Source organism: Aquila chrysaetos, chromosome 9 (genome assembly GCF_900496995.4).
Source record: "Aquila chrysaetos chrysaetos chromosome 9, bAquChr1.4, whole genome shotgun sequence".
In the NCBI taxonomy this organism is placed as follows: Eukaryota; Metazoa; Chordata; class Aves; order Accipitriformes; family Accipitridae; genus Aquila; species Aquila chrysaetos.
In genome coordinates, this window is record NC_044012.1 from 10,390,862 (window position 1) to 10,414,223 (window position 23,362).

General features: G+C 38.3%; 1 protein-coding gene across 2 annotated transcripts in view; it reads left to right on the plus strand.

The window, feature by feature from the left end:
* Window positions 1-1,022: 1,022 nt before the first annotated feature.
* CDH5 (cadherin 5) overlaps window positions 1,023-23,362 on the plus strand; it is a 30,243-nt gene continuing 7,903 nt past the window's right edge. The window contains exons 1-6 of one of the 2 annotated variants that reach the window (XM_030026260.2): window positions 1,023-1,225; window positions 17,845-18,046; window positions 20,379-20,667; window positions 20,757-20,873; window positions 21,636-21,800; window positions 22,230-22,417. In XM_030026260.2, the coding sequence (XP_029882120.1) occupies window positions 17,855-18,046; window positions 20,379-20,667; window positions 20,757-20,873; window positions 21,636-21,800; window positions 22,230-22,417 (951 nt within the window). In that variant the 5' untranslated portion in view covers window positions 1,023-1,225; window positions 17,845-17,854. Of the gene's footprint in view, window positions 1,226-12,317; window positions 12,422-17,844; window positions 18,047-20,378; window positions 20,668-20,756; window positions 20,874-21,635; window positions 21,801-22,229; window positions 22,418-23,362 lie in introns of those variants that run through there. The other variant, XM_030026261.2, reaches the window with a different exon arrangement.

Here is a 23,362-nt window from a genome sequence, read left to right on the forward strand (position 1 = left end):
AGAGTATTTAACTGTGGAACATTATTATTTAAAGTCCTACTTAAGATACATTGAACATTTGCCGACATTTATTATAACTGGTTCAAAAAAAGTGAGTTTTGAGTTGTCCCACACTTCTCAGATTTTCTTCTGTGTTACTGAGTAAAAAAATTCCTCTTCCATTTGTACTGTACAATGCCAGAGATACACCTTTGAGTTCAGTTTTAACATGCAGAGAGGGGACAGAAAGTGGCAGGTGGCACTGAAGAATGCATCACAGTCCCCCAGAAGGGTTTGGGCACTCAGGCTAGGCTGTAGAAAAGCCCACTGCCTCATCAGGTTGGGCTCACTGAACAATATCCTGACTTAAAGTTTTATGCTGGTGACAATATTAGAGACACTGACGCCTGCGCTTTGGTGAGCCTCACCCAGGCTGCCACAGCCCAGCAAGTCGGCCTCGGGAATGTAACAGAAATGCTGAATCTTTCCCTTCCATCTGCCCTGAGTGGTCTCAAGGCTTAAAACTAATCACAATAAAGATGTTACAAACATTTTCTCTTTCAGGAAGGCCCACCTACACTGTCTTGCTTGCAGGGTCATAATTTTACCTGTGAAAAATACTGTTGAATTTCATTTTTACATCCAGAGCTGACATAGCTTTACAGGAACCCAGTCTCATTCATATGAGGGCTCTAACTTTTTTGCTTGCAGGTATAAAAATCCTTATAGATAGGACATCTCCAAACTGCTTTGAAAATCCTGTTTGTGCAAAACAGGCATAGTCTGTGCTGATTAAATATCAGACACTATTTAAAGTACCATTCAGATGTTTGCTAACTCCTAAAAGTCTTTATAAAATGACACTAAATAACATACCAACTTTTGTGTTTCTCTCGGAGCCAATTTCCTTTTATTCAGCTCCCTCATTAGAGTCAGCAACAAATAAGTAGGTATAGCAATAATAAGGCTAAGTTTATCTTGTTTCCTCCACTCCCTTTTCTCACTGTATTACTAAGACTTGGAACAATAACAGGATGCCGGGATGCAGGATGGGAAAAGGCTGACTCCCAGCTGGAAAACCTTGGAGACTGGAGAGCTGAACACTCCCAGTATTGCTTAATGAAAAGAGAAGTGGATTTTTCTATTTTATCTTCATTTTCTGTATACTGCTTAACATTTTGGGATACTGTTGATTTTAGTTTGCCTGATTTGGGGACAAACCGAAGCTCCACCAACTCTGATTCAGGTAAGGGATAAATGCTATTTGCTGTCCTTCAGCTATGAAGTTCATTTCAAAGGTTTTTTCACCTCCACCAAAAATCTCTTCTAATGTCTTAAATAATTTAAGAAATACCAGCAGACAGGCTATGAATTTTATACATATCCACAGAATCCTTTGCACCTAACATTGATGGCACTTAAACCAAATTAAGTGCAGACAACAGCAGAGCTGTTTACAATTGACACTGGAAGAAGAAAATCTCTGGCTTTCTTGGGCTACACCACAATATTCCCAGATGTTTAAAAGAAGAGACATCTTATGCTTTTTTGTAGTTCTGTTTTGTAATATTTAGATTATATTGCTGATGCTCATTCATAACAGAAAAGGGAAAGAAATGATACTGCAAGTTGCCCCTGTAAACCCTTTAGGAAAGGATTTCACTTGCAGTGTGGACAGTTACAGGCTTAGTACTGTTTTGAGTGAGCAGGTGTATGCTGTGCTATGATTTGATTCAATAAGTTTTTTCAAAGTGGGGGGTGACTTGGTATCTGTCTTTAAGGTGTTATGGCTTTATTGTGACCAATGCCAAGAGGAGGTGAAAGCCACCATGTATACTAGCCAGCTTTGGCATATCTCTCCTGCAAGAGACTTGTTTAAGGCTTAGAGGGGAGTTTACATAAACATGTCAGTGACTTGGTCTCCCAAATCTCAGGTTTAAACTGGCCCAGGCACTTTAGGACCCTAACCCTGGACTACCGGCTTTTACAGCCCCTGTTCTAAAATACCAGCAATTCTTGTTTTAGAAGTTTCTTGATCTCAGTGGTCCAAAAAGAACCATTTTTTCTGATGAGATACTTTATGAGCAGTGGCTTGATACAAGAAGTTTGTTGAAAAGGCTTTTATCTTGTCCTAAAGATAGTGTAGCAAGTCCCTGAGCTAACAAGTTTGCTGCACAGCTTGCAGAGACAAAGCATTTATGCATAGGAGATGAACTGATACTGCTTTTTTCTTTAAGAACTCTATTCTGCAATAGCGGCACTGTCAGTGTGCACAGTACCTTACTGTGCTGCTTGTCACACTGTAATAAAGATAAAGGAAGGAAAGAAATGCAAGGAAAAAAAAGATATGGAAGAAGATGAATTTCTGTGAGAAAATCTGTTCCATTCTTAGCTACCGAAAACTTTAAAAGTTGGCTGCTACTGCAGTTAACAAAGGTATAGTTAATCAATGTGTTCCTGCCTCCACTGATTATAAATCATTATATCAGCATTTGTAAAAGCATACAGTATTATAGATGTTCATGTAGGAAAAAATATTAGACAAAAGCAAGGATACTCCAATGATTTACAAAAGCTTCTCATCTTAGGCTAATTTGTGCCTTGTAACAACAACCAATACACCAGAAACAAATCACAGACATGCTGACTTGCAGTTTATCTGTGCATCTCCAGGACTTACTTTTTATCCTTAAATAAGGGGTGACCAACAGGAAAAAAGGACACAGGATTAATTTAGCATATGAAAGACTTAGAACAGTACAGTATACTATAGAGAAGAATGTGAAATTACAAACAATAAAACAAATTAATTTGAAGCAAAAGATAAACTCAATTAACAAATCATTCCTGCTTTGTCCACAAACCTGGGCTTTATTTTTCTGCAGTGCTACAATGCTTCTGCACTGCATTGCAACAAGAAATATTTCCCAAAGCTTTGCTCTTTAACATAAGATCATACAACTATTTCTTAAACGTTTTAAAACAAATGCTAACACTGAAATTATGCCATGAAATAGCTACATGTCACTCAGCAGTCTGGAGCTTGCAGAGCGCTAGATGCAGGGCTCAGTGCTAAAGAGGCACCTTAGGCAGAGAAAGTTCCACCCAAACAGTTAACAGGTTTGTTGCCAGGTTTGCTTCACATCCTGCCTCTGTTGAGTAAAACAACTGAAAACAGGATATAGGTAAAAATCACTGGGGATGGTTTATAAGCTCCTCTGCTTTATAGCACTTATGGAACAAAGGACTTCACTGTCCATCCATAAATGAGTTACTTCAATTAATATTTCAAATGAAAAATGGAAAAACTTTTTTAAAATTCTTTTTTCTTGTCAGGGTAAATGTCTACAGAACTACAGGCTTAAATCAGGCCAGCTGATTTTCTAAGAAAGCAGAGGTTCACAAACTAGAGGTAACATTATTTCTAGCAGCTGAGCCTTCTGTAAGGAATCTTCATGGTTATTTTGTCACGCATTCATAATTCTGGTTTTTGTTCAGGTTCTAGAAGTTTGTAATTCAGAGGTTCAAATGTTAGCGCCACGAAGAAACTAAGAGGTTCTCTGTGAGAAATCTGTTGGCCATGAAAATGTTTTGGTGGTTTTTTTTTTTAAACAAGTGTCTTTCCCTTTGTTATCCTTGTGGGTTTACAAATTAAAAATCCCTCAAAGTTTAGTCCTGACATGACTGGTGTGCCATGAGTCTATTTTGTACATATGGTGCTACACACATAGCTGTTAGGCAGGCAGTGAGATTTGCAGCCCAGCCCTCCTAGGTGCTAGTTAAAGCCCACGGACATCCACAGAACTGGAACAGTTCAAGAGCTGTGTTTTCCAGGGCTGGGCAGAGGGGAAACTTAATCTGTCCATTCCAGGTGTTCACACTGCCTACGCTTCAGTTTTGGTACTCTGAGTATATCCAAGTGAAGATTTACAATCAGTAAACCAGAAAGAGTCAAACAGGTGGGTGCACACTCTGGCAGAGTTTTCTCCAGACAAGTCTTTTTGTGTGAGATAGACAGCAAAACTGTCTTACAAAAGATTAGGAGCTGCATGTGAAAGTGTTATCAAGTATCATCCATTAAAGGGTCCAGAACTTGTAGTGAAAAATGACTGATATTTTAGAGAAAAGGCAAGCATGATTACCTGGGGACACACTGCAGAAATTGTACGGGAACCTTTCCAAAACACCAGTGGAGAGGAAAGAGTATTCTTCTGCCCTAACATTGTTACCTGAAATGCAAGGAGTTACAGAGCACCACCATAGAGGTAGAACAAAAGCAGAAATGTTTTAAATTCTTCATTTTTCAAAATCCAAAAAGGTTAGTTTTATTGTCCCAGTCTTGTTGTCATCAAAACCCTCCTGTTCCTGTGGGATTTCACCACCATCCTCTGCCAAAACTTCAGGAGAAAGAGCCCCCTGTTTCTATTACATGTTCTTTTAAAAAGCCTACTACCAGTCTCCACAAATTAGCAGTAGCCCATCTGGCTTTGCCCCCACTAAAGTCATCCATTTCTCTGCATCCTCCTCTCTCCCCAAGCCCACCAGCGACATCTGGAATGGTCCTCCTGACACCTGGCAAAGTTCACAGGGCGCAAGGTGGGTTATCTGCGGCACACACAGGCCCTTGTCCTTATTGTGTATGACAGCATAAAGGGAAATTCCACTTCCACACTACGTCTGGAGGATACAGTTGAATTCCTTCTTCTGCCTTTATCCACATTTCTAAGCAATGCTTTGGTAGGATCAGTCTTCCTTTTCCCCTTCCTTTTATGATGTTATCTGCTATGAATTTGTGTTCTGGAAATCCTCTAGGAGTGCAAGTTCTACCTTACAACATACCGCTTGAGGAGACTAAGCGCCTAATGCTGCTTTCATGCAAATGATAGGAAATCCTGCCATTGATGGGAATTGTTCCTGTGATAGGTTCAGCTTCATTGGCAGAATCTCCACTGGCACAGAGTTTTAGGTTAGCTTCTCCATTCTTTTTGTGGGATAATCCCTCCGCCTACCTCCAGTCCTAGACCTGAATTCAGAGGAGATTTGCATTATCTTACTGACTTTTATTGTCATTATCTTTCAGATATATATGATCTGTCTGCAAGAGAACCAGTTTACTCATATTAAGGTTAGGCCAACCAATCAATACTACTAATAAGGTATCAGACTTGTCACCACCTAATCTATGAATCCAAACCTAAAAGGAATTAGTATATATTGTCTATTTGCTCAGTACTGTTAATTTAGGTTTTTAGGCTGTCATTATAACATAAACAAATACTGCTACACTATGCACATTTTCATATCATCCAGATTACCAATGCACTCCACCCAAAACACATATCCAGCACAGAAATTAAGAAGTGAGGGCAGAAAGCAGAGAGCACAAAAAGCAGGAATGCTTTTTGTAATGGGTTCATTTTACTAACACAATAATGTGAACTTGACAGTGACAAAGCTATTGCAGAGCTCTATCATCTGTAGCACCATTTAACAAACACATTTGCTTTGTACACTAGATTAGCTAGCAGCAACCTTGGTAAAAGTTTAGAATTAGAATAGATACTGAATCCTCCAGTAATTGGACTTGGAGATGACTTAAGTTTCAAACAGGAAGAAAGGGGCACATTTCTCTTTGGAATATATTACGTCATTTTCCTGCTGTGAAATTGTGAGCTGTATTACCTGCCTTATATGGATTGATCTTCGGCTTGTTTAAATGAAGAGAAAGGTTTCATTCGCACAAGAAAGGGGTTTTCAGTGGCCATGATTAAAATATGAGCTGTGGGAGAAATAAACATTCCACTTAGCCCCTAACTAAGGAGAAAAAAAAAAGTCCCACCTCATCTTAAGAAATATCTCCAGCTGTGTTTGGATTCAGGCAGCAAACCCACAAGTGCAGCACTGCTGTGAATAAGAACTTCCCAAACAGTCAGGTTACTTTAAAGCTGTCAGCTCCCAGGGGGGTGCAGGCTGCTCACCAGTGCTCACCACACTGAGCCCCAGCAGGGCAGCAGCCGCCAGCCTAGATCCTGGGCGCTGCCTTGAGAAGACCTGTGAGCAGAAATGTCCCCAGGCCAGCCAGCTGAAAGCCCCTAGCTCTCACTTTTCTCACTTTCACAGAGACCTCTTACCACATGTAAACAAAAGCATGGCCTGCCTTGGAACAGGGTCACTCCTACAGTCACATCTTACATGGTGAACTAGCACTTACTATGGTTGCAATCTGTTTCATGAGGCAAGCTCTCCTTGGGTGCAGGTTCCCTCATTGCCTCTGGACTGTGGTTGTAAAATTCATCACATTAATGACCTGCTTAAGCCAGTGCATAGATAATGGAGCAAGACACAACACAACACTGTATTAAATCACAATCACTCCCACATGGAAACAAACCCATACAGAAAAAACATCTAGCTCTAAAAAAGTCACAAAACTTAGAACAGCTGTCCTCATCTTTTTACACTTCCCTGTGTCTGAAGCCTAAATTTTCAGGACCTCCAACTTCCCTTTAACAGCACTGTCAGCTGGAAATTTGCTTCCCTAGTTTTATTTTGATTTGAAGATGAGATTTTCCTAACAAGAGCTAAGCTGTAAGTAAAAATATTAAAAGGCTCATTGTAAATGCGTAAGAGCAGTAATAATATCATTTGTATCATCTCACAACACATGGAGATTATAACAATGGAAATGTTCCAGGAAAAGACTGTAACTATAGGGATGGGCAGAAAAGGTCTTAAAGTTAATTAAGCCTGGTCTGGAAGTCTAGTTGAATAAGGGCAGGAAATAGAGAAGAATGAACTGACATTTGAATTAGACATTTTTAAAAGGGAGCAAAATACTGAATACTAATTACCAAACAAAATATATCCAGACACACCCTGGTTTTTTAGCCTCTTGCTCAACCAGAAAACAAGAGATTTATGTATATGTACATGCTTTCTTTATCTGCCACAAAATTAATTTTCAGAGGAAATACTAATGCATTCATTTACCCAGTAGAATAACCTGGACAAAGGAATCAGAACACACAGCCAGCTAAACATGATTCCTCTGCTTCAGATTACTGTTAGCGCAATAAATATCAATTACTGTGACCTGTGCATGATGCTTGTGTTCAAGACAGATACTTTTGCTCTTGAGCTTTTGTTGAAGGAAAATGTCAAAAAAATCTTATCTGCTGTAAACACAGCTACATTGTACTTTAAAAAAAAAATCATATTTATTGCATGCAGTTCCTCAAAGGATGGGGACTTTTCCTTAATCAAAGCTCGTCAGTTGGAGCTCTGTGCTGGGAAGCCTCTCTGATATTAAGGCTTTATCTGGAAACAAAGGGGAAGTGGAAGAAGCTCTATAATACATTATTCTTATATTGTACCTTATTTTGTTTCAGCTTGGCCAAACTCTTAAACAGTCAGTAACAGCTTCAGCTAATCTCTGCGTACAGCAGAGCTAACCAGGAGGCAGTATCAAAACAGATCAATTCTGAAATGTGCACACAATTTATTGTAGGAAACAAAGCTTCTGGTTAGACATGCTTGAGAAATCTTTTTAGCGATAACAAACACCTCCAATGTACCCGAACTGTTCCACTTCTGCACTGGGATAAGCCAAATAATTTTTTGAGGATTCTCTTGTCCCCTTCTCATCCAAACCCACACTCCCTAAAAATCAAACATCATCATCTGAGTGTGGGAGGTGCTGGGGATGAGGGAGGCTCAGTGCTGAGACACCTGCATCTCTGTCTCTCCTACCAGAGCCAGAAGAGTTTGGGCTAAGCAAAAGGAAATTGGCTCAAAGCAAGTGAGAAAAAAGCTGGATCTACAGCTGCATAAATATGCCACTGAGGCTGACAGAGCCTCAATCATTCTTCAAAGTCAGTGAGACCCTTCGCAGCAATGAGTACACCTGACTGCAAGATCATCCCTGAAACTACTTTTTGGATACAAGGAAGAGAACAAGTTCTTTGTCTGTAACACTGGCAGTGCATCACTATTTTCAGCATCTGTCCTTATCAATAATTAATCTGGATGGGAGATATTTTCCTCTTAGCTTTGTATTTTGGACAAAGAATTCATAGGGGAAAATGTTTGCGGTTCCAAACTATGCATGCAGGGTTTATCCCACCCATCTTATTAGCTCACTTCAGAACAGAAGGGCTGTATTTAATGCAAAGTTAATCCCCCAAAATAGCTCAGATTTCAACAGCATTTGGCAACTGTCATCAAAATACGTGTGGCCAAGAACAAATTTTCTGTCATTTAATTGTTAGTTTCACCCCTGCAACATCTGCAAAGCAAATAAATCATACTAATCATAGGTACTATGAGCTTCATGATTTTAAAAAATGGAACACTCTAAATCAACAGAGCACAGAATCCATATGACACAATGGTGATGAGGTGATAATATTCTGCACCAACACCCAAACTCTGCTTGTGCGTTTGAGCATACTCACTAAACACCAGAATACTGCTGCTCCTTAGGAGTCAGTCAGCCCTCATGTACGTGGTCCCAAAGCTCAGAAGCTATAGGAGAGTAGCTTATGACCTTAAACTCATTGCTGTCCATGCTGTCAACAACTAACAGAAAGCCAAAATCTTCTGTTTATGATAATATATTTATTTGTTATGGAACAGTGTCACAAATTGGCTTAATAATTTAATCACAAATAGGCTTCAAAACATTTTACCAGCTGGGTTTATACTGGGCACTGTGCTTAAGCACATATTATCCTTTGTTGTATTTTGTACTAACATATTTGTATGTGAAGTAAAAGGCTTTATGCATGGAAGGACTGGACAATACCACTTGCTGCTTCTTTAAAGCACTCTTATCCATTTTGGGGTCACTTCAGGGAAAGTTTCTGTAGTAAAGCATTATATGACTTTATGGCCAGAGCAAGAACTCTTAAGCAGCATCAAAACATACATAGTTCAGTGTTTCATGTACTGTATCTGTTCAGTTTCAAATTGGTTATCATCAGCTCTCAAGTATCTCTACGGCTTCTGTGATGACAAATAACATTATCATGAAAAATGAGTAAAGACATTGATTCTGCACTTGGCATGATACATGACCTGCATGCTGAGAGTGTGAAATGGGGAATATTCTTAAAACTCACCTAATGATTCAGTGTGGCTTTGATAGACCTTCATACATATTTCTCTACTGGGCAAGGTAGAAGGCCAGCAGTTTTACTAAGACTGGTGGATTATTTGCTAGACATACCAGGATGCTCATACAAAAGGAAAACAGTCATCCATTAAAACAACAATTAGACTGCATAACTGATCTGATGAGGAGAAAGTCAGTGCTCTCACCACTCATTTTAATGATTTCAAAGTATTGTTTTACCTTCATCACATAGGTCATCCTTACCACAGCAAACGACCCTCACTTAAACAGTGCATTGTCATTTCAACAACAGAAGTGGTTCAAGAATTATTAATTTATCTAGTCCAAAAACAATGCTTCCTTAAGGTCCATGAAGAGACCAGTCAGTAACTAAAACATGTATATAATTTGCTTCTCAATTATCAGATTTGCAAGTAAGAAACTCAGATAAAAAAACAGGTTACTATAGATAGATAGAAAAATTATTTAATTAAAGATTAGAATAGGAATCATAGCTTGTGCACATGAAACACAGAAGCAGTCCCTCTTGGTTGGATAACTTCACCACATAAGATTTTTGATGTGCTGCATAAAAAAAAAACCCTAGCTTCTCTCCGACTTACGTGGAAGTTGCATACTTTTGTACATACTATACAGTCACATGTTTTATTAGATCATGTATGGGATTCATTTCCACAAACAGAAATGTTTCAGATGCCCAGATGTACTTAAACTAACACTATCCACAAAAGGCTACCAGTCCCTGAAGAACACAGAACAACTAGGCACAATCTATCAGCCGATCTCTTCCAAATTTTCCCAGAAAAAGATTGAGGTTTTCTTGAATTCTAACAGAAGCCAAATTCAGAGCTGATTCCAAGCTGTACAGGGGTTATGTACAGGTAAATCAACTTCTAAGCCAAACAAATGTATATTTGTAAACAGGAAATTGAATCTGAACCTACACCAGCAACACACATTCAATAGTTTTATAAGTAATCCTTTCTTTATCAGGTAGGAGTCATGTAGGAACGTAGACAGCACTCTCCAAACTGCAAACATGTTTTTGTAAGTTTTTGGAAAATACACATTAGGATAAGGTTAACCAGAAATTGAGAGAAATCAACAGAAGTTAAATGTCTTCCTACCTTTGAGATTTTGGGCCTTGGTGCTTGACTGTCCAATAGACTTGTCTCTGAATTCTCTCAACTAAATCAGCATTTATCAGCGAAGGATTTTTGTAAACCAAAGTGAGATCATGATTATGTCTTGCACACCCAGCTAACAGGCAGTAAATGTAATGAGTCTACTAATACAGTTATCAGGACACCTCTGAAGGTTAGTGCTGTAAGGAATAGTGTTTGAGCTGAAGTAGCACCACCAACAAAATTATTTCCCTATTTGTCCCAGAGGTCATGCCTGTATGTAATGGGACACATTCAGAGCAACTCAGAGCCAACATGGACAAGAGCACAAAGCACAGTATTTCTGGCCTACTATGATGGCTAACTGCATCTGTAGTACTGCACCGTTCATAGATTAAAATAAGCAAAGCCTGCTACAGGCTAGTCTTTCCCCACTCGTGCCAACATTTTTATTTTTGTTAATCTACCCAGGTAAAATATTATCAAGCACATCACTGATGTAAAACAAACTACAGTGAAGTCAGGAGAATTTACTGATGCAAGATCAGATCCCGCACCTGACTCGCCCTGCTTGTCTTATGATCTGTGATGAGGTGACCTCTAGCAAACAAACTGCAAATGTATACATCCCTTTTCTATAAAAGCTTCTTAGCAAGGAACAAAGGAGATCTTTGTGACCTCTTACAACTTTCTTCCTCACCCGTTTCTCTAAAATCATTCTGTTTACAGTAAATGTCTTCTTAGACCATATATTTCTTATTTTCAGTTCACACTCAGCCTTTTCATATGCCCTTCTGTCAGTATTTACCAGAGCACTTTAATCCTGGAGTCAGCAAGTCACTTGCTAAAATGCAAGCAAGGGTGTCAGGAAGCTCTAGGAGGACATTCATGCAGATTTCATTATTGCTGCTCACCCATCTTCAGTGCACAAGCTCTCACTCACTAGCTTGGGGGGTGGCTTTGTTTCTTTTGGGGGGGGGGAAGCCAAACCAGTGCTTGCCTCCCCCATCTTTAGCCAGTTCTGTATCTGAGATAGCAGAAAGCCTGGGAGGCCAATCTGGCTGCCTGCTTTCCACCAGGCAATGAATCTTTAACACATACAGAGTAAGCATTTATAGATCTTTTATAACCAAATTTCTTCAGTTCTGGAAGAGGCATCTGTCCTGGCGGAGGACTCCATCCACCCATGAGATGAAGTTGTATTTTGTATCATCCAGGAGAGAATTTTCTGGTGAGTTGAACAGACAGGGGAAAAAGCATTAATACATTGTCCCCAGATCTACCAGAAACTTGGAGCTGAAATCACAAAGAACTTTCAGATGAGAATTATTCTCTTTTTTCCTGGAAAAAATATGAGGAGCCAAAACCCGAGCCAAAATAAGAAGTGCTGAATTATCTCCTCAGCTATATTAATCTACAGTGCTGCAGCATCAACACCAAGAACTGAACAGCACCAAATGCACACAAGAGTGCTCTCACAATACTGAGAGATGTGTGGGGTTTTTTTAAAGTAGCAAGTTTAGTTAAGATATTGCTGAAGTGGCTATTCATTCAAAGGTACTTTCACAGGTATAAGATGTCATTTTATAATCAGTTTCCAGGCAGGCATTTGCACTCCAGATTGTTTAGTCATCAAAGTGGCTATTTACTCAAAGGTACTATCATGCATATAAAAAGTCATTTTATAATCAGTTTTCAGGTAGGCATTTGCACTCCAGACTGTTTAGTCATCAGTGGAAACCACTTCTCAGATGCATAAAATCGACATAAGGACAATCAAAAATATAATACCAGGTAGTCAGGCACTAGGCCCATTTAAATCAGCTCAATAATCTGGAAATGAAAAAGCAGCACAGTGTTCTCAGGAAAGGCCTATTTTAAAATGAATCATTGTACACTGTTGAGGACATGTGACAAGCCTTAATAAGAAATGAGAGAAACACTGAATAACCACCCAAAACAAATTATATCTGAAAATGCAACAGAAAAATGATTGCTCCAAGTCAAATGTTGCACAAGTTACTCAGTTTTTTTTAAGTGATGTTACTAAAGTTTGAAGACCTACCCTAGTTCCTGTTCTCACTGTACTTGCTATGTACCCTTGACTTCTCAAATTGTAAGCTCAAGGGAGCGAAGGAAGATCACAGTTTTGCAGCTTAGATGCCAAGCAGAAACTGGACTGAAGGTAACAATTATACCTATGTGATTACTTTGCTGCTGTGTTTCTCTGGATTTGATAGAAGCTGGTTAGAGCAATGTTGTCTAATTATGAGATGAAGAAACTGGGAGAACAAAATCTGAGACTGTTATTACTCCTGACCCTGGTCCGCTGTCAGGAGGTGGCAAAAGCATTTAAGTCCTCAGTGCTTCAAATGTACCTTTTGAAAGGGATACTGCTTTTTATCTAGCTGCAGTACTTTTCACAGAGAAATGAGGTGGATTTATCAATTCATGTTTGCACAGCTGTTCCCTGAAAGGCAGCGTTAAGTATTGCTAGGACTATTTTCTTTTAATAACATTTTGCCTGCTTACCAAAACTACAGGCATTGCAAAGAAAAAGACAATTTATCCCCCTCCTGTGTTTGGTTTGTTACCTTTCTATTTCTTAATGCTCACTGCATTCACACATATACCTTTGGTCTTAAACATCATATAGATCAGAAATTAATGTTAAAAATGGATTCTGTATGGCAGGGTTGTTCAGGGTCGTTACTTGACACTGGGTCAGATTCTGCTCTCTTTATATCTATCATGGCTTCGCTGAGCATAGTCATTTTGGAGCTGTTTAGATGGTGTATCAAAGTAAATTTTTTGCATCTGAAAAAAATTTTTGAAGTGTTGTCTACTCTGTGTTGTAGGGTTTAATCCACTCTAAATTCAAAAGAATTTTTTGCACAGAGCTACTTAGGAATACTGGAGAGGGTGCAGCAGACAGGAAGGGGAAAGACCGTCAGAAAATACTTATTAAACTAAACTAAAGCTATCCAAAGTCAACTTTTCTGAAAAAAACTTTTGTGAAGAATGTGTTCTTAGTTTTCTTTCTCTTTTAGCCCAGCCAGTGCATCCCCGTGGGCATGCACCCATCCCAGCACCCCGCTCCCCAAGACACAGCAGGGCCGGGGCCTGCACCCACACACACATCAAGGGCAGGTTAAGATGAGCAAATGCCCCCCTTCAAGCTCCGTATTTCTCCCAATTGATTGAATACAGTATTTCAGATATTTCGTATTCCCTACATTTACATGGCTGCAGGAATGACAGCTGAGGTTTGATTAACAACCAGCAACAGCAAAATTTCCAGTACTGTGGAATGGAACAGATTATTTCCTCTAGTATGGATTTATTAGTAATTTTGTTAATATTTTCTGCTTTGATTAAACTCTCATTTTTGCATGGGATTTTTCATTTACATTTACATTGTTCAGTTTCCAACCAAGATACTGTAAGCAAAAATAATCATTAAGTTTCCAGCTCAATCATCGATAATAATTTTGTTTCCAGCTTTTCTGACAATCAGGTATGCAAATTATCTGAACAATACAGACATAAACCTTTTAAAATTTATTTCTTTTCTGGTGTATGATAGCCACTTTAAGCAAATTTCTCTCTTAGGATATTCCTTATCACTATTTCTAGCAGTATTTCTGGTTTTTAGATGCTGAAAAACAAAAATTCTCAAAGATCAGCATAAGATTTTAGTCCAATCAACCAGAAAAATACATCATTTCAGCTACAACTCTCTCCTCATTTACCAAAGTCTCACACAAAAACCTGGTTTAACTTCTATTTAACATGCAAGCATAGAACAAATTTATTTGCTAACTAAACTAACCTCGCATAAGTATTAATATACATTTTTAGAGTGAGAAGTAAATGAGGTAAGAGGCAAATACCAGGAAAAAAAACCACAAATGTTCAAAAGAATATTTCATCAAACGTGTTTTCATTACATGGAGACCTTATTTATATTAGCCATTCATCAACTTTACAGTTGATTACTTACCAAAACAACTTGTAAAATGCAAACTTTTAATTAGTACAGTATTGTCTGTATCTCCACCTGACTTTTTTTTAATAATTACTCCCAATCTGCGAGAAGAAACTACACCGTATGAGTCATGTGTCCCATAAATCAGTTTGAATACCAGAATTTCTCAGTTAACTGTCTATAGTGCCCTGCAGACCAAGAGTTATTTGCTAAAATAATTCAACACATAAAATGAATAATGTTGGTGGAAAAACCCATCATTTGCTGAAAGAAAATTTAAGAGCAAAGCAAGAAGCTTAGCTATTTGAATAAACCATTCCTCTGCTAACTTTAAGGAACGTTTATGATCCCTGCTTAAATTGAAAGAAGTTTGAATTATTGGTCTAATCAGTTAGAGACAGAGGGGTAACTGGAGACTGTACATTAAGGTAGACCGGCGATGGGACCTCATGGCAGCATGTGACAGAGAGCCGTGCATGGGACAGATCGGTCACCGCACGTGCTGTGCTGTTCCTTTCTCCAAAAGCATGTGGCTGCAGGGGTCATTACTTGAAATGGTGCATCTTAGTTCCTTTTCTCAGTCCTGGCTGCCACAGCAGACGTGAAAAGAAACGAAAAGCCAATCCCTACATGTCATCCACCTGTCTGTCATCCGTCAGAAACTCTCTTGCTTCTGACTCCATGGGAATGCATTCCCCTGCTCAGGCATGGGAATATCTCTCTTCTGCTATTACCTCTGACATTTCAAATGAGATCTGCGGGAAAGGAAAACTACCACAGCCAGAAAAGAGAAAGCATTTATTACAGCTTGTCAAGAGCTAACATCCATGGAACACGGCCTTCACACCAGGACAGTGCCCTTATCCAGTTACAGCTCGGCAGGGTCCTGCTTCTGAAGTGTTTGTATGTGCTGCCAAAGAAGAGTATTCTTAAATACTGTGATGAATTCAGCTACGGATTCAACAGCAATGGACTTCCAGCTGCTGAATGGAAAACTTGCATGGTATCATAGAGGAAGTCTTCTCAGAGTCAGACTGTCCTATGGAGCAATGCACATCAAATGTCCCTAGAAAAGACAGCATTGCAAAGTGCTCGAGTGTGCAGTGTTACTTCTCCCAAAATGAGAAATTGTGAAAGTTGCCAAAGACAAAGCAAGAGGCTTTTCTGTATCAGTCTGTGTTTGACCTACAGTGCATACCAGAGGGCAGACCAAACTCCACCAATTTGCTTCACAAAGGAACTGTGAACTTACCAAGGAGACTGGACAAGTATTAACAAGGAATTCATTAATGAGGTGTTAAAGGAAGTGAAGCCACCTCAAAATCTAAGAACACAAAGATGGACCTGCTGAGTGGAAGGGGTAGCTTAAGTTTCAGCTGAAATGTGCATATATTTAAAAAGATTGAGTCTAGCGCTTTCTGTATTAATGGCCAAGCTTTCAAACAAGGCCTGAACTGTGAAACACGTACAGGCCACCTCCTTCAAAGGACAGTTCGCATTTGCTGCATGGATCCTCAGGAATAATCACGATATTACCACAGTCCCAGAGCTCCTATACAGATAACCGTACACTTGTTATGAATTTGAGCCTTCAATTTCCGATAAGCAGTGCCCCTGTGTGAGGATACCAAAGGTCCCGGAGTAGCTGTTACTAGTAATCACTCTCAGCAACAGTGAGAAGTACCCTGAGGAGTTTGACAGAGGGCACGGCAGGCTCTGAATTGAGCATTAATAAACAGAGAGGCAAATACTAGGAAAATATTACTGTGAAGACACAAAATTTCTCTTCACAAAGTAGATTTATACTGAGACCAGTATGCTTTGGTGGAGATTTGACTATTTAAGTTAAAAATGCTTTCTGCAAGGATATTTGTAAATGTATCACTTCCAGTGAAATTAATGGCAACTGAAGTGGGCAGTATTGTCCTCAGTTTTTCCAACTAATCTCTTCACTACAGCAGTACAGGAGATGTCCACTGTACCAGAGCAACAAGAGAAAATGACTTTGTAAACAATACAGTCTGTTTTTTCCAAAACTGCGGTCTGTATTGGTTGACGTTAACCAACTGGTTTCCTTTGGTTATTATGTTTTGTAATGTTATGAATAAAAGACAGACTTAGGTGATCACAACAGAATCATATCAATGCCTTCCAGTTTCCAGCTGTAGAATGTTCATGTACACAAATAAAACAAAACAAAGCAACTAAATCTTACTCATTTTTCTAAAATTACTAAGCCAAAGTAAGTGCATAGAATTAAAAAAAAAGCTAAATTGAAAAGTTTTATATTAATCCATAAAACTGTATAAAACACAGCTTAGCTATTAAAAAGCAACTTCAGCGCCACCTTAGTTGGTCATTTCCTACACAATCACAAAGAAGAAGAAATGTTCCTCAGCTTACGTACAACAATGTAGAAGACAGAAAAATACAGGAAAGCAAAATTTCATGGTAAATAAAATCTTTTTACTGACAATGATACTGCACCACGGGAGAACATTGATTGCCTAGTTACCAAAGAGTAATTTTGGAAACATCTCAGCACCTTCCTGCTGAAAATATTAATTTAATCTTGCATCTAGCAACCTGTGTGATGTCAACTTCTCTATCACAATTAACGGTTTTATTTTTGATGTGCATGCTGACAGCTCCTAAAAGCTAATGGAAAGTAATTTATGTGTAATTTAAAGTCTGATTATTTGAGTGTTAAAGTTCCGTGACAGTTCTTTATATTGGGAAGGGGGAATTTAGTAAGAAAATGAATCAACTTTGCTACATTAAAATAACTTCTCAATCTGATATGAAAGTCAGGCCTAAGGTTTGCAAATATTAACATATGATGCAAAAATATGGTTTCACCTGAGAATAATTTCACAAATTATCATTGTGTAGATGGTAAAACCTGAGAATAGGGGATAAAGGAACTTTCTATGTGCCTTCAAATGTTTCAAAAGACATGGAATTGAATCAATAAATGAGCTCTCTGAGCAAGATAATTTGCTATATTGTACTTAGAATTGATTGAAAATTTCACATGAATCATTTTTTCCACAAAAAAACCCAGATTTTATTCTAAATCAATATTTTCCATATGAAGATATTGACTACAGCATATTTTGTGTCAGGGCAAGTCAAAACATTGCATTTGGGCTTGTCAAGCTGGAACATTTCATTTCAAGTTGAGTTAACATACACTTTGATCTGGCTCAGCCTTGGTGTTGCTTCCCATGGCTATTCTCCCCATGTGCTATGCTCTGCAGCCAGACTACACTTTCCACAATGCACAATGGGTGATCTTTGCTACTGAATCTTCTCTTCACATTAACTATGGTAGCTCAAGTGGATGCTGGCTTTTATGCTAGCTTTCAAAACTCGCACGTTTTTTATTTCATTAAAATATTTTTGTTGGTTTTTACAGTTGTCATCTAGTTAAAACTGTTTTGTGGAAGGAAGAAGCCTGATATTTCAAATTTTGATGCTAAGGCAGATGAAAAGAAATACAGAAAGTAATCAAACTTTTCTATAGAAGGAAAGTCTATTGCGCTTCTATGTGTGCTCTCTCTGATTAATCTGATTCTGTTGTTACTTATATAGTTTTCGTATTTTATGTTACTTTCTAGGCTACAGAACATGATGAACCACCTTATTCTACTTTTCTCCTTGTTCTTGGCTCCAGCATTTGCTGACAAAGAAAGTCAGAAAACAAACCAGAACTTTTCTTCAAACAATGCCAGTCATAAAAGACTGAAGAGAGACTGGATATGGAACCAAATGCATATCAAAGAAGAGATTGATACACCATTACCACACCACGTTGGCAAGGTAAATAGCAGTCTGCTAGCAACAAATAATTAGAAATGCAGGCAGCAAATGAGTATCTTGAAATGTATTACTTGTTTGCAGTCTAGGCAGAATAGAAGAGAAAAAAAGGAAAAAGAAATGGGAATTAATACCAACATACTAATGTGTTAAAATCTTAAGAATGTGGACACAGAGTAAATCAAGAATAATGTCAAAGGGATTCTAATTCTTTTGAAGAATGCAAATAAATTTTAAAGAATGGCAAGTATGAAGCATCCGGAGTGCAGAAACAATTGTATTGCATGCAGGTGCACAGTTAGGAAGGAAGTCTGGCGGCTGATGTGTGTCAGGATTTTTCTGGCAGCTCAAGATTCTTTCAAAAACCTAGGAGATCAGCTAATAAAAACATATGCATTAAAAAACATACAGTTTACATCTCTCAGCTTGGATACAAAACATAAGGGCTAAGTTTAGGAATACTGTTACACAATCAAAAAATTTGTTTCACAGACTGAAAGAAAATAATTCTTTAAAATAATAACGAGCATTGACCTGCCTGTAAACTCATTTTCTTCAGGGCAGGACTCATAAAATCCTATGATTAACTGCATATCACCCAGACAAAGTTCTTCCAATCTAGTCTTTCAAATTGAACTACTTTGACACTTTTCAGATAAATGCAGTTGTACGTTTTCCTCCCATGTACAACAATCAGCATCTGTCAAGGCTGTCTCGGCAAAGTGAAACAGACCTTTCTGGATCAGTGCTGCCCACTGGCAGAAAGCACGAGAGAAAGAGAAAAGAGGCCATAGGGTACTCTCAGCTAACACAGGGTATCTCTGTTTCATTTCAGACCAATTCAGTAGCAGATTGAGGAGAACGCTTCTATTCCTGGAGCTGTCCTAAATAAGAGTAATTCACTTTGTACTGTGCTCTGTGGTCTTTCAACAGTGGAATGCTTCTGATTACTTTTGCAATGGCTGTGTTCAGTGCATTGCATTTGCAGGATTGAACACTTGATAAACCCTTTAAAAAAGGCCACAGCAGCAGCGTGGCAGAACTGAGTGACAGCTGCAGGAATATGCTGATACATTTTGATTTTATCTTTCATGACCTTGGATGCTTTCCTTTGTATGTTCATCCTCAGTTTTAGAGAAGGCATTCTTGGAAGTCTATACCTTTTACTCTAAAGAAGTAAATAAAAATTGAGAAAGAAAGCACAGACTACACTATCTCTGAGACAAGGGTGATGTTATTTCTCATGTTACATCTCCAGAGTTGTAAACTGTTCTTCAGCAGCCCCAGCAGCCAGAAGCATGATTAAGTATGTGGAATGAGGGAAGAAAATTTTAATGACACATTTCAAAAAAGAAAACAGAAATGAAAGAATGTTCATCAGTAAATGACAACTACAGAATAAATCAAATCTTGAATACCAAACAGCTGCAATTTATGATACCATCAGTAACAAAAGACTAGAAATTCTTGGTCAAACCCAGCAATTGTTGATAAACAGCTTGCTGAAATAAGAATGCTGATATAGTGCATGGAAAATTGTGGTTTAAACCTTCTATCAGTGTCCATAGATGAGGGAAGGTATAGAAAGGGAAGAATCAACAGATTATTTGCAGATTAAATAATGAGCAAAACCATTTGGGATTGGATTAAAACACATTTTAAAACTGATTAATGTTCATTCCTTTTACCCCATCCCTCTTGCACTGCATATAATCTTAAATTTTAAAATCTATGGGGTGGAAATTGAATCTTACTGTCATAGCATGAGCCTAAAGACTGACTATAAAAAAACTGCAAGTGACTAAACACAAGCAAGCTGTCAGCTATGGCAGGAATTCTGCTAAATGCTAAGTAATAGAGACTTACGCTGAATAATGTCAGTAGCTGTGAATATAGATTTGATTCTGTAATTCTGTGAAATCTAAGCAAAATCTCTGCTAAGTTCAGAAGGTTACTTGCAAACAAGAATAGTTCAAACTGAACCTGGTGGCACTTGCTATTTCAGACATAATGATGTTAATGATTTGTATGTGTTAACTGCATGAACAATTTATATCTTTAGGAAATATGAGATATGATCTAAAAAAAAAAATGTTTCTTGATATATAAGCAAGCAAGTTTCAGTCTGGATGCAAGTTTCATCCTATAACCCTGCATGCTTGCAGCTGCTGTGGTGGTCAGCAATACTCCAGCTGACATCAAAAGTCTTGATGGCTATTCTGGTTTCAAACTGAGTCTAAAGAAGTCCTGATCGTGTGTATCTTCTGGTAGAAACTGTGTTGCACCCGGATACCAAAGCCCACTTTTGTCTCTTTGAATTATACTTTCCTTCTAGATCACTTCAAGTGTAAGGAACAACAATGCTAAGTATATTATTGAAGGTGAATATGCCAACACCATTTTTAAAGTGGAAGAAACCAGCGGTGACGTATATGCGTTTGAGAGGCTAGACAGAGAAAAGAAAGCAGAATATGAGCTGACAGCTCTCATTATTGACAGAAGAAACAACCAGTCTCTGGAACCCCCATCTAAATTCATTATCAAGGTTTATGATATCAATGACAATGTCCCCGTGTTTGTACAAAAAGTATTCAATGGATCTGTCCCAGAAATGTCGCCAGTAGGTACGTTCTTCCATCACTCATTTCCCTTCATGTCTCTGGTTAAAAAGCAGAATTTATACTCAATATGCTGTTCGAAAATCCTTTTCTAGGAACCTCGGTCACCAAAGTGACAGCTGTAGATGCTGATGACCCTACAGTTACAGGTCATGCCACGGTTACCTACCAAGTCATTAAAGGAGACGAATACTTCACAGTTGATGACTCTGGTAGGTCAGATAAGCAAATGTCCTTACACTTTGTCCTTACCTTACACTTTGAAGAAAACGCAGGTTTAAGCCTTTATCATTCTCAAAAAGGCGGATAATAACTCAAAAATATAATTTTAACCATAATTTAGAAAGATTTTTCATTCACACTCACACAATGCCACTGTCTGCATCTGGAAATGAACTAATAAAGCCAGGATATCAGGTGCCGTTAACTAAGTGAGAAAACAAAAAGTCATTTTTTTCCCACTGATGAAGAGACTGACTAGGAGCTAATATAAGTTTATGTTTTCAGTTTAGCATAGTTACCATTCCTTTGACGAAACAGGAAAAGGGAATACATGAATTCTGAAGCAGCATTCAATAATCAACAGCCATTTGCTTTCCTAAACTTTCTTGTTTAAATTTCACCCAGTTTTAAAAATAATGTCAGTATCTCTTGCAACCATGGTACTCCTCTGGAGCAAATAACTCAGATAGAGGTGCTCAGACAAACTCTCTAGATGCTGTAGTGGTCAAGTTTAGACATCATTAGACTGCTTCTAAGCAGCAAAGATCAGTTTAAAGGAATGTATTGTACAAAATCTCCCAAATACTCCATCACGTAGAAAGATTTCTAACATTTCTAGCCTTAGAAAAATACCACTGTAAAAATACTACTTAAAGCTGAAAGTGTGGCATAAGACAAAAATTTGCTGGCAAAATTAAGAGATGTTGGACATGCTGCAAAATCTAATCATATTCAATGTTATTTTTTCAAAGGTGTGATTTCTACAACAAGGGCTGATTTAGACAGAGAGAATCAATCAAGATATGAAATTATTGTTAAAGCAAAAGATGCTCCAGGGTCTTCTGGGGATTCAAGCACAGCTACAGTCATTATTACTTTAACGGACATCAATGACAACTTCCCGGTATTCAAACACCGTAAGTATAATGCAAGCGCTGTATCATTTGGAAACCAAGGGTTGACACAACTATAACGAATCTATGTCAGAGATCATCACAATTCAACTTCTCTTAAAAGTGGACAAGAGAATCTTACGTATTCAGAAGGTCTTCTGCATTTCAGCCCTAGCTACATTTCCTGGCTGACGCACACTTAGAGAAGAAAATAAAAATCAGTATTAATTTCATCACTTTGTACAAGATCTTGACAATTTTGAGAATTAATTATACTCTTATAAAAAATACATCAAAGTGCTGTCTGTAGAGATACATAATGCTGAATTCTCAAAGACATATTTTTCTGTACATCCATAAACTAAGAACAATTTTTAACTAAGTTCTAACTTCCATGTACACACTCTTTATGTCTTTTTTATTGTTGGTTTTGTTTTGTGTTTTTTTTAACAGCATCATTTCACTTTAAAGTTCCTGAAAACATTTCAGTAGGAGGAGAAGTTGGCAGAGTCAAAGTAGAAGATGTTGATGAACCACAACACAGAAATACGAAATACAGTTTTGTCAGAGGAGATTACAGGGACACCTTTGAAATTGTAGCAAATCCATTCACAAATGAAGGAATCATTAGGCCAAAGAAGGTACTTTTCCCAGTAACAAAGATGATTTTTTTTTTTTTCTTCCCATGTGTAACAAGTTTGATTCAGTTTGGGACCAGTGGCAGGAAAAAACGAAATGTGTGGAAGTCAGCATGAAATACATTCATCCCGAAAACCCTGCTCTGTAAGCTCTGTGAGAAGAAGGTGATTTACTAGTCCATTTCAACTGCCAGTCCTGGGAAAATCTAGAATTACTGCAGGGTGCAATGGGGACTATGTTAGATGTTCAGGTTATGTGCTTCAGGCTCCTCTCACACTTCAGGTACTTGGATGCTTCAAAGAGTCAGAGATTTTGAGTTGAACCAACTGACCAAGTCAAAGAATCTTTCCCTTCTGCAGCCCAAGTGAAACCAAAGCATAAAATGTGAACAAGTCCATCTGACCACTCTTCTAAAAGTGCTCTTTACAGTTTGGCACATGGTCCAATCTGAGCCACAGCTCCTTTACTTTCCTCAGGGTCTTTTCAGAGCTTCCCCACTAATTCCTTATAATTCTTTAAGATGGCCCAGACTCTCCAAAGCGTTTATTATGGTTTGCTCTTTGTTTTTTAATTCTCAGACCTACTGGATTTGTACCAGGGGACATTCCTGCATTACACAGAGCACTGCCAAGCCAAGAGTTCATTGATTTCATTGACTTACAGTTAAAAAAAAAGAGGAGGGAGGACTATAAATCACCTCCTGTAATCCTCAGATTGACAGGAATGTGTTTTTCACTTACAAATGTCTCTCTCTAACTCTTAAGTGTAAAAATGTCATTAAGAAGAGAAAACTTTAAGGAAAAAAAGTACCAAGTATTCCAAGACTGGCAGTAAAGTCTTCAGCTGTGGTCACACAAGGTGTAAGCAGCTTGCTTTCACCGAATGCAGCCCTTCTCCTGGTCTTTCCAGGACCTGAGTAATGCATTGCTTGCAACTTCTGCCCAGAG